Consider the following 12,132-nt stretch of genomic DNA (forward strand, 5'->3'; position numbering starts at 1 on the left):
ATAGCAGACTGCAGCTTCACAGTCTGCTGTGAGCACCTCCAGGGTGTTACAGTGAGTGAAAGAGGCAGTAACGACAGCAGAAAAGTCATCACAACTTCAGCTTCCTGATGTGGCTTTAAATTATACTCATGAATCACAAAAGATAAGAGTTCTGGGGGAATGCATTAAGATTTTATTTTTATTTTTATCTTTGCCCTGGGAAATTAAATCCAATATTACTAAGTCATGGAAAGAAATGGTTCCTTTTTAATCTGAGAGAAATTAAACTGTAAAAAACATCCTCTGCCTTTCATATATTTTCCAGATTAAACTCAGCTACCGGTCTGTTGGTTTTGTTTAGGTTTTCTAATTTCACTGATTCTATCTGTAGTTGCAGGTGTATTCAACCTATTTCAAGGTTGAAATTCCTTACATTTTCTTTATTCTAAGACAGGTGGCATCCACATAGGTTCCACAATAGGTATTATGTATCGGGTATAACCCATGGATATCCTGCCCACAGCAGAAGAACACGAAAGGAAGAAAGCTATCAGATTGCAGCTCCTACAAAGGGATGAAAACAATATCCCTATTTTATTGAGATATTAACAGAACTTCACTGAAAATCAGATGCAGCAGCTGTAAATACCATGTAGGTAGTTTGTACTTTCCACAGTATGACACAGTGGCAAGATAAAACAAATATTTCTGACAGCTTCCTTGTAACAAAATGCCATCAAACTCTTTGACAGGAATTGCATAAACCATTATGGAACAGTTCAGTGTTGTTTAGTGCTTGTTCCACGTTTATTGAAGATTATGGATGAAAATGAACATTTTGCTCACTTCCAGTAGTCAGTTCTCTAAATAAGGTGTACAAGCAAAGGAGGTCATATTTCAAAGGCATTTGAAAAGTAGTCTGTTATGTTTTCCTTGCTGTTTAATACCTTCAGCAAGAATTAGTACACCAGTAATAGCTGTTCCTTTCTATACGCATTACTCAGAAGTTCATGCAGAACTATATGGTTATTTGTCAATGTGAAGGGATGTCCTCATTTCCATGCATTTATTTATCACAACATTAAGTTCGGTAGATGGAAAATATAAAAGCTGTTTGTCTAATGCTACAGCAAACTCCAGCATATCAGCCTATATATAATAAAGACATTTATCTTTCATTCACACGGAGCAAGGTAACTCCAAGACAGCTAGTTCCTATCTTGATCAACTGCAGTATTTTAGGCATCTTGCAATAACAAATCAAAACTGATCCTCCTGGTCCTCAACTGGACACAACTCTCTTAATTCTGAGCTAAACAAGCACAAGCATTTCTGCTGTCCAGCATGCTCTTGGTCCTCAACAGCCAACCAGCACACTTTTGCAAGCAAAATGTAGTCTATAGCAAAGGGAAAGCATAAACCACAGGTAAGGTCAAAAAGGCTTCCAGGTCTGAACATACAGTATTAACAATACTTACATTTTCTGTTGTTCCAGTAATTACATGGAGACCATCATATGTTGATTTAATGTACATACCCTAAGAAAAAGACATCATGGGAAAGAATTTTTAAAGTGTTTCACAAACCATCACCATCCAAATATAACTTGCACATCTCTAAAAGAAAAAGGTTGTTTTTTTTTTTTGCTTTTTTGCCTTTTTTTTTTTTAAAAAAAAAGATTTGTGGACTTTTAATACATGCCATGAGGAATTTGTCTCTGGATTGGAAAGTGCTTTTTGATACACTTCGAGAACAACAGTCCAAACGATTCTGGCCCTAATTAGTAATAGCAAACTAAAAACACAGTCGTCTCCATAAACACTCCCACTTTTTTAATACACTCTAACTACAAATATAACAACACCAGATTATAAAAAAAAAAACCCACAGAATTACAAATTGCATCAGGAGGATAAATATTTCCATTTCGCTTTCGAAGCTACAGAAGACTTCAAAAGATCTGGAATCTCTGGTAGGCAATGCTGCAAACATCACTTTCAAGCTGATAACCAGTGCTCTGAAGTGTGCCTGCAAAGCGGCTCTAAGAGCTTCCGATAGCCTCAGTTAACGTCAGTGAACAGTTCACCTATAAAATTCAGTGATGAAAACTCATACGTCTACTTTGTTAGCTACCCCACTTGAAAAAAAATATGGAAGAGGAGGGATAGTTTATGAACAGGCAGAAGTTCCTGCATAGGTAGTCTGAGACAGTGTGTCAAATCTGTTTTTTCATCAAGTTATAATTCAAACATTTTAACAGCATCCAGCAAAGCAATGAAAGAAGGAAAAAAGGAGACATGTAGCATTCAACATCTGAGGAATTTCTTTTCCGTCAAGCAGATAAAGACTGAGCGTTCGAGTAAATATTCTTTCCATAACCTATCCTCCTCTTAATCAGAGTGCCAAAAAGAAGTCTGGGACTAGCTGTGGAACAGCGTGCACTCATTGGTGATTGAATACGGTAAAGAGGCCAAGAAGGTGTATCGTATGAGGTTGGACTTATCCAATTTGGGACCAGACCTCGAAGACATTTTGGTAGTGAAAACAAGGAAGTACCCCCCATTTAATAAAGTGGATGATATCTCCAGTAAGAAAAAATACACTTTATGAGTTTCTCAGGAGAGGGGACTCAAAACTGAACTCCTGTTTTGCTCTGCACAGTACATAGCATTAATGGCATCAAATTCAGCTGTCATGTTGGGCTGCCACAGCCAGAGGAGAATAAAGCAAAAATCTACACACAGACAGAAACCTCTAGCATCATCCTTCAAATTCAAGATCCTCTATGCACCTCCAGCAATTTTTTCATTGATTGGCTCCATGTAGATAGCTTCCTGTTTAACTCAATCATCTCAAATATAGAACGGCAATTCCTTATACATTTCTCCTCACAACACCCCTGTGAGGTAGGGAAACACACATACATTTTACAGACAGAGTAATGAGCCACACAAGAGGCTGAGATATGTTGTTATCTGTTATTTGCCACTCATACGTACACTCGAACCACCAAAAACCTAAATCTTTCTCAGGATCTGGATCTAAGTGACTTGACTATATGCCCTTCGACAGGCTAAGAGCTGAAATCACGGTGACTTGATGGTGACAGGAACTATAAGACAGGTCCCCACACAGAGCAATTTCTGAAGAAAGTCATGTCTTTGTTTTTATTGACAGTGATATTATTGTTTTCAACTTAAAATATCAGTGTGAAAGCTGAGGACAGAGTCTCACACAATGGTTACACAGTGTTTAATTTTGATGAAAATATTATTCTGAAGGTCATCCAGGTATGCTGTTGTGGTAAAGTGCAATTCACTAGTCTTCACTAGTCACCAATCCAGTCTTTTAGACAAATTTAAATGACTCTGAAAATGCAAAAGAGGAGAAAGAACTTTTGCAGAATTTTCTTCAAAGACAAGATCAAAATTTTGCACACATTAGGAGAGGGAAGAGAGAAGCTGCAAATAACGCCCCACATTATATTACATTTATTCCACTTGTGCAAAATTAGTAAGTACCAAATTGATAAGTACTAAAATTATTTAGTACCATGCCAATATTTTTTCAAGAGCCAAAATAATTCTGTTTACAAAGTAACTTTTAAATGGGGAGAGATAATATTTTGCAACAAGAAAGATGAGCTACTCTTTCACCCACATTCCACTAGTCCTCATTTTAAGTGGATAATATTTGGTAAATGATACAGGGAAGGGAATGTTTCTGGTTCATATTGAATGAATTGGAATTGAAACAAGATTACCACAGACATTTATGAGTTTTCCCCTCTTCACCTCCCTGTGGCTGCACAGTATCAACAGTTCTTTTATGGATCAAGAGTACAGAGAAGATTAGGGTGTGCACTGCTCATTTATACTGAAACAAATTGTCAGATAAACATCTTGCATATCCAAAGACAACTCCATGGTCCCTTTGAATTTACAGGTATCAGTCAGGTCAAATAAAGGAAAGGTAATTCAGTTAAAAAGACTAAAATAACCGCAAGGTAACCACCACAGTAATCAGCACCAAATGGATGCCTACATTAAAGATCAGGTAAATCATGCTTAATTAAATCTGAATTGTCCTGATCAGTTATGGGTAGAAGTCTAATTACAAGCCAATTATTACATTCTATCTTGATGGAAACCATTATTCAGTAAAGAGACCTTGTGCCTCTTTAATTATTTTTTTGTATCTTTTTTATTTTTTTAAAGAAAGAAAACAGTTTGATATATCTTTACCACATTTTATGCACTGTTGAATGGAAAATATCATCTCCATTTTATTACAGACATAACTGAATTTTCACTCTTTCACTGTGATATATATTAATGGAGACCACCAAAGCTGCACATGTTTCTTTAACCCCAAACAGTTCTCCAGAACCCTGTTGATAGAGCTTTCCTAGCTCCTCCAGTATTTCAAGCAAAGTAACTCAGGAATAGTAGTACATTGGATTCCTGGAAAATACTTTTTAGCCAGGAAGTCAGCAGTGCACCTCTGATTAGCTGCCACATCCTGGCACTTCTATCTATCTATCTATCTATCTATCTATCTATCTATCTATCTATCTATCTATCACATCCTGGCACTTCTATCTATCTATCTATCTGTCTATCCATCCATCCATCCATCCATCCTATATTAAAATTAAGATAAAATAGAAAGGGACTGTTGAAGAACAACTCCCGAGAAAAACTGGGTTACCTGCTTTTTGTCTAACAAAAGATGTACAGTATTCTGCTGTTTTGCTAAATACACTGTTCTCAGTCAAGCAGCAATATTTTTAAGTCTGTTTTCTGGCAAAAGATACTACCTAAGCTGGTAAATTTTGTCTCTTTCTCGAACATAAGTAGTGTAAAAACACACAAAATTAAATTCTGCCTACTGACACAGATGAAACAACTTCCAAGTGCTCAAAAGAGAAAAAATAAAAATAAAAAATAAGTGATTACACATGGGAGTATGCTGCTGATTGCAAAGCTGACCCCATTAATCCATTTTAGGGCTTTTCAAGTATTTTTCTACCCTGGCAACTCCTTTTTCACCCTTACATCACAGTCTCTGTAGGCCACATCTCTTCCTATAGCAGCACTAGCTGGAGAACATGTGTATGCAGCCAGTCACAAAAACTGTGTAACAGACCAGGGATAGAGGACTCCCCTCTCCCCCAAATTTTTTCTTTACCCAGTACACAAGAGCTTCCCCACATCACACCCTAACAAGATTTTCTGCTTGCCAGGTTATTTAGTCTGTTTCTTCTGACAGGTGTTAGCTAGTTTGAATATCTGTAAGACACCGTAAACCTTGCAATATATTGACCTGTTCCTTCTGTGTGGTCTGACAGTTTACATTTACCTCTTACTGATACTTACATTTCCACAATAAAAGATCAAACATAGTGAAGGAACTATCTGTGTTGATTAAAACATCCTCATAGTGCTCCAATCTGTTGTAAAAACTCCAACCATTTTCTCAATTCCTTCATATATTTACCATATGAGCTTAGGGAAATAGCATTATTTTCCAAACTTTTTATTTCCTTCTCTTCTCCTTTCCTTTTTCTCTCCCTGGTCTGCTTTAGCTTCCTAGATATTTTATTTTTAGATAATGTTAGATATTCTGTTTATGCTAGGTGGCATAAAAACTTTTCCAGTTAGCAGCCGTCCTTGTCCTTTTCCCGCTGCTTGAAGTCTTTCCATCCAGAAGATTTTTATTTAGTGATCAGTCGAGCCAGCAACAGGACTTTCACGTGGGTCAAAAATCTAGAAGAAAGTTAACAATAATCCATTCTTCCACCTCCATCGTTGCACAAATCCTGGAAGAAGGTCCAGAAGCTGTTGAGCTTCACATTCATCGAAGCGCTCCCAATGTGCAAACGATACTCACAACTCCAAACTCCACCATCGATTCGTAAACTGACGCACTTAGCGCTAAACAGGGCGGTACTGATATGCATTCACTGTATCTTAATTGAAAGATAATAGTTTAAAAAGCAAACAAACAAACAAAAAAAAAAAAAGCCCAACAACCCAAAAGCAAAGCCTTCATACAAAGCACCAAGAGCAACCTCACTGGCACTGTTGGAACAAACTGAAAGGTATGACATTCACTCTTATGACGCAAATATGTCATCCTTGGTGCCTGCTCTGAAGAGCTCACGGTCTAGAGGAGACAGCACAAGAGAGGGAAAGGAATAGTGTCATGCAGGCAAGGATGAAGGTGAAAAAATGTGACCATATCAAAATAGCTTTCTGTCCTTCTAAGGCATGGATACCGCACAGTTGGTATTTTCGGTTTTTAAAACTGTATATGATTTCTTTTATGACAGTGACATGGTAGTTCTCAGTAACATACAGACCCTTTTCAGCTGGTTCACAAACTTATGTTAGAAAAAAGCCCTGGATGACGAGTTTCCAGTTTAAACAGACAAGACAGACAGAGGGTGTAAAACAGAGGCACTGAGGAAAAAGAGATTCTCTATCTCATCAAAAAAAAGACTCATGAGACACGTTCTTATTTACAAAAATACCACTCAACATTTTTCACTGGGGGTTAACAGCACCCTAGAAAAAGATTTAAATGTGGAAAAAAACAACAACTCACAAGACACAAAGGAAAAGAAATAGAAGTTCAGATAAAAATGGACAGAACTCCAAAAAATGTGATTGAGAGAAAGGGGAAGATTTCTGCATTACAGTAGAAGGTACGATTTCAAAAGGCTGACTGCAGTGAGCTGGTGAAAGAGTTAAAATTACAGAAGAAAGAGAGGAAGGAGAGAATCTATGAAAAGCTGTAATCCTGGAGGACTGGTCTGAAACGGATTCAGAGATAAAAAAGAAAGCCAATGGAGGAACAGAAAACAAATAGCAAATAAAAATAGCTTGGGGAAATATTTACTCATCCAAATGTTTGTGGGTTTTCCCATAATTTAATTGTGACTTTCCTAAAGAATAGAAAACTATTTTACTGTATAATTGCTCTAAATACCTTGGCATAGCAAATTTGTCAAAAAAACAAATGAAACCAAACCTTAAAACTCAACAACGACCAACCCACAAACCAAAATATTCTCCAAAACTACATCATCCAAACTTCAAAAACTGTTGCAAATAGTAGAGCAGAAGTCCTTCTTATTCAAGAAAATGGAACAAGAATAAATTTGGGCATAAGTTGCAAAAGTTATGTTATTAGGCAAAAAATAGTTAACTGTATCCTGATCAGTTTCTAGTACCTCCAAGGATTGTGGGAAGCGATATTATTAGTGATGTAAAGTCACACAGCTCTAATTGTTACCAGTGTTGTCTCTTCCATGCAGGGTGTTTTGGATACTTGAGTAAACAAAAATCAATGGTAAACACTTGGATGACAAACACAGGATGGCTGCTTTGAGCCTTTTCAAGCCCCTAAAATTAACCATGCAGAGTTCTTGCAATAAAATCCAATAAGCTACTTCTTAGTAGTGCTGTAGAGCCCTTAAATAACTCATAAAGGAGCTTTATATCCCAGAGATACTATGAAGCATATTCCAGAATTTGACAGGTTTTGTGCATAAGCCCCCGCAAACTTCTTGGTAGAGTTGATCTTAGTAATTTAAATCCTTTCAGACTTCAAGATCCTAGAACAATCTGAATCATTTTTCAGAAGCTGGTATAAATGGCAAAAACTTCTCACTCATTTCTCCCTGTTCGCTAACTCTTCATGTACATTGGTCAGCCTTACAAAACACTTCCCTTTTGGTCCAGCTGCATAAGCAACCAAACTAGCTTGTAAAATCAATCTGTTTTCAGACTTTAAAACAGGAAAGGCTGAATGTCCTATTCTTTTCCACATATATAACTTATTTTTTTAAAAAATCACTTCCTCATCCTGGATGATGGGTTTGATTAACTGCGTACTTCTTACCAGCCCTTCACTTGGCTTGATGTTTGTAAGCTGGATCACTTCAAGGTGAGCAGATTGGGAAACCAGAGGATCAGAAGAGAGCGAAATAATGTGGTCACAGACGCCAGAGAGAGTTTTACACTAGAAAAGAAAAAATAAAAGAAAATGCCACGGTAAGTATGCCACTGCTAACTATTTGCATATCAACCTACAATTTAAAGCATTGCATTTCTGAAGTACATATTAAAACATATCACTCAACCTACAAGGCAGAGGGAATAAAGGAGGAGGGCAAAAGGCCTCAGTCAGCAGCATAACACAAAATCTATTTCCTGTGATGACCCTGAACTGACACAGCCTTGGACCAGAGAAGAACAAGACGCAAACACTTCTGCATCTGAGATGAAAAAGGACTGTGTGAGCTGATCCCATGTACTCTCAGGGTCAGGTTCTCTGCCTTCAAGTTGTGCTCAGGCACGCAGGGAGAGCATGGTGAAGGTCCAACCCCCCTTCTCTGCCCACATCTTTTGCTAAGACATTAAATACCCTCAAACACCACTAATTTCTGCTGAATGTGCAGATACAGCCCAGATGAAAATCAGGCTCTTAACGATGACAGGTAACTCCCATTAACTTGGAGGTTTATTCTATACTAATAAAACATGCTAATTGACTTTGGATTGAGTTTCTCATGTTCTACTGCTGCCAAGCATGATTTACTATTGCAAGCATGAAGACTACAATAAATAACCACTTCACAAGGGGATAATTCTTAAATCTGTTATCCTTGGCAGCCTCTTCACAGCAAGATAGGAAAAAGTCTCTAAAACAGCCGGGACTGTCAAACACGTACTGACTATCTCCTCATCTCTCAATCCCTGAACACCCTCCTCTCAGAAGCAGGGAAGCTGTGATTTTTTTCCTATCGTTCTCTCATATTTCTGTAAGGAAGTGATTTGTGAGAGTTTCAATGTTTTCCATGAAGTTCCCTTTCAGTAACTAAAAATGATTTCTTGGTTCATGTTTCCAAATCCACGGTTTGTCAGCAAATTCAGGACATTCTTCTGTTCCCAAAGCTGTGGGTACCTCCAAACCCAATTAAGAATCAACTTAACTGCTCTCAAATTCAAAAGATGAAAGCTAGTCAGTCTCCTCAAATAGTTGAAACACAACTGGACACAGCTGCTGCACCAACCCCTCTTCTGAGATTGCAAACCATACTTCTCAAAGTAAAAAATATCTACAACAATGATATGAAAAAAATACATAGAACTGGATATAACCTACCTGCCAAATCATCATTACAATTCCAAATGCCAAATCACAAATATCTTATGTAAAACAGAATGTAAAAGAACTTAAGTGATAAAAGCAAAAAAAAAATAAATCCAGTGACAGTGAAATCTTAATCCTGTCACAGACCATAGAATTTGGATTTTTTCCTCTGTACATTACTTAAAAACAGAAGTTTAGGTTTGCATACAGATGGCTTATTTTGTTGAACAATAATGTCTCAGAATGAATAAACAAATCATAATCAAAATATAACAAAATTTGTATTATCAACACAACCTTCTTCCAGAGATACTACCTTCAAGTATAGACATACACCTCCTACCCCTTCTGCTTTATCTGTATTTCATGATTAAGAATCATTACTGAAAAACGGAGTCAAGAAATATATAAAATGGGGTTAAGAATGTTTTGTGCTTTACCTGAATTAGGAAGAAGTGAAAAAGTGAACTTCACTGCAAAATTGGTTTTTACAGCTTTTTGGACATGCAAGTCCAACATGCAAATTGCTTTGAGCTGACATTTTAAATTAGGTAAAAATGATATAACGTTCCATAACAAAAAAAGTAAGCTTAAACTTTCGGTCTGTTTCTGTTATTTAATACAATGTTGGCATGTTATTTACATTTTCCTCTCTCCTGTAACTGCCCTGACAATTATTGAAAAATTACTTTGAGAAAATTGCAGAACACTCAGGTCTCCACATGCAAAGTGAACAGATCAACGCTACAAATAATTCTCTGGTGATGAAAACTGAATTTTTCATAGGTCTTTTGACTTGCATTCACCAACCTATTCTTCCTATTAATCTCTTCTCAAAGTACTAAATTTATGGCGTCCTTAGCAGTTTCAGAGAAATTTCTATTTACAGGGAATTAACACGTGATTCTTTCCTCCCATTCCAACTGCTGCATTGCAGAGAGATGCTGTAACACACAGAAAAGGAGTGTTCCCTACCGCCTAAGCTTCAAATTCACAGATGCAGCTCCTCATTAAAAAAAAAAACAAACATCCTCGGCTGCCTTAATAGATGATGGGGAAAGGTGAGGAGTGAGGCAAGACCAGGACATGGCATGGAACAGAAGCCTAAGCTGAGACACATTAAATAGCTCCCTGGGGCAGCTATTCTCTCTCTGCCTCTCTGTGAGAGGGGCACAGACAGTCCATGCAGTAAGGATACAGAGATCAGCATTCCAGCATGGTGACATTGTTTGCATTCCTAAAACGAGGTGGTGTGAATATTCCCCGAGAGGAGCTCTGGGAGTACTGGGTGCCAAAATCACCAAGTTACTATGAGAATAAAAAAAAAATTTAAAAATCTGCCATATGTTTCTACACATTTCTGAAAGATTATTGTCTTTCGGGTCTTGCTGTTTTCTTTCTCATCTTAGACATTCATACTGCTGGCCAACCTCCCGATATCGTTGCCCACCCTAAGCACAATAAATGAGTCGCAGCAAAGTCCCTATAGAAAATCCTACGATTAGAGGATGCTCTTTCAGATTAAGGCTTGAAATACTATGACATTTCAAAAATGTAAATACTCATTCAACATGTGGGGATGCACAAATAACTGTCTCCCTAGAAAACTGGTATTTAAGGGGCAAAACTCTGCTGCATTATTGGAAAATCTTTTTCCATTTCCTGAGTACCTAGATCACACTAGGGAGAAGAAAAAGGTTGAAAACAAAGAGCTTTTAAAGCTCCATTAACTGTTACCTGGTTTACCACCAAGTGTTGGCATCAGAGGTGATTGGAAAAAGCAAAAGAAAACAGGAAGCACAGAAAAGTGAAAATAAAAGTTCTTGCATTACTTCTCTCAGTTCCTGACCAACAGAAGTAGCTTTTCTTCTTCTAACAGAACACTAGTGGGACCTGAGTGACTCAGTAAATCAACATGCCATGAACTAACTGCACACCCATAAAGAGACCTTCTCAAGAAACAGTCATGCCAGATAACGAGATCTAATCTTATCGTCTGCCTGGTAATTATGGAATAGTTCTGTCCAGTAAACTCATCTTGTTAAAACATGTTTTGCTTTGTTTGTGAGAACTGTACTTTCCTTTGGAGTGGAAAGGATGTTTGCTGTAGGAGGAATTTGAATTTAAGACTCACTGTTATTGCATAGCAAACTGGCTTATTCACGTTGCTCAGATCTCCCAAGGAACAACTAGCTAATTTGTTTTTAATTAAACTGTCCACCCTATTTCAGAATACTATGCATTTTATTTTGGTTTACTTGTTCCAGCATAATTTCAAGACCTTAGGAACAAAAGGCAATTTTTTTAGAAGATGGGCCTAGGTTCTGTCCAACCATACAAAATTTTCAGCTGCTCATTTGTGTTAGACTACTTACAGGATCTTACAAGTTTTCCTTAACTATTATACATTTCACAGAATTCTCAAAAGATCATCTAGTCTTTAAATAATTTTTGGCTAAATACTTCTAGGTTAAAGAGCTGGACTGTAAGCAGGAGCAAGCGTCTATTAGGTTTGTATGAAATATAAATTTTCGTGAACTCTGAGCTCGCCCAGAGCCAGGACAGCCAAGATAGCAAGGGGCACACTCTTACACATCAGGTATCCTATCCCCACACATATCCTATCCCCACCACAAAGACAAGGCACATAGGCTCTTATTGGAAGCACAGCCACAGACTGTGCATTTTTCCTTGCCTTTGCACTCAGGCACATCTCATTCATGGTTTGTGGGTTGGTTTTGTGTGTTGGCATGTCTGTCGAGGATGGGAGAAGGAGAAGGAGGGAAATTCAGCCCCAGGAACATATTGGAGCTTGGATGGCTCTGAGACACATTAATAGCACACAGCTGTGTCAGTTTACAAAGGAGTTTAACCACTGGCTCTGAATGTAGTTACTATGCAGTGGTTAGGACCTTCCATGGCAAAGATGCTGCCACACAGCACAGAAGCAATGTTAATTTAATAGAGGCAACACGTTATTGTATTTAGAAA

General features: G+C 37.6%; 1 protein-coding gene across 1 annotated transcript in view; it reads right to left on the bottom strand.

The window, feature by feature from the left end:
- The window catches only part of CNKSR2 (connector enhancer of kinase suppressor of Ras 2), a gene marked incomplete at both ends in the record, with an annotated part of 119,132 nt that overhangs the window by 82,131 nt on the left and 24,869 nt on the right, over window positions 1–12,132 (bottom strand). The window contains 2 exons of the mRNA XM_009867382.1: window positions 1,458–1,517; window positions 7,888–8,007. Coding sequence (XP_009865684.1) covers window positions 1,458–1,517; window positions 7,888–8,007 — 180 coding nt within the window. The remainder of the gene's footprint in view (window positions 1–1,457; window positions 1,518–7,887; window positions 8,008–12,132) is intronic.

Source organism: Apaloderma vittatum, unplaced genomic scaffold (assembly GCF_000703405.1).
Source record: "Apaloderma vittatum isolate BGI_N311 unplaced genomic scaffold, ASM70340v1 scaffold3904, whole genome shotgun sequence".
NCBI lineage: Eukaryota > Metazoa > Chordata > Aves > Trogoniformes > Trogonidae > Apaloderma > Apaloderma vittatum.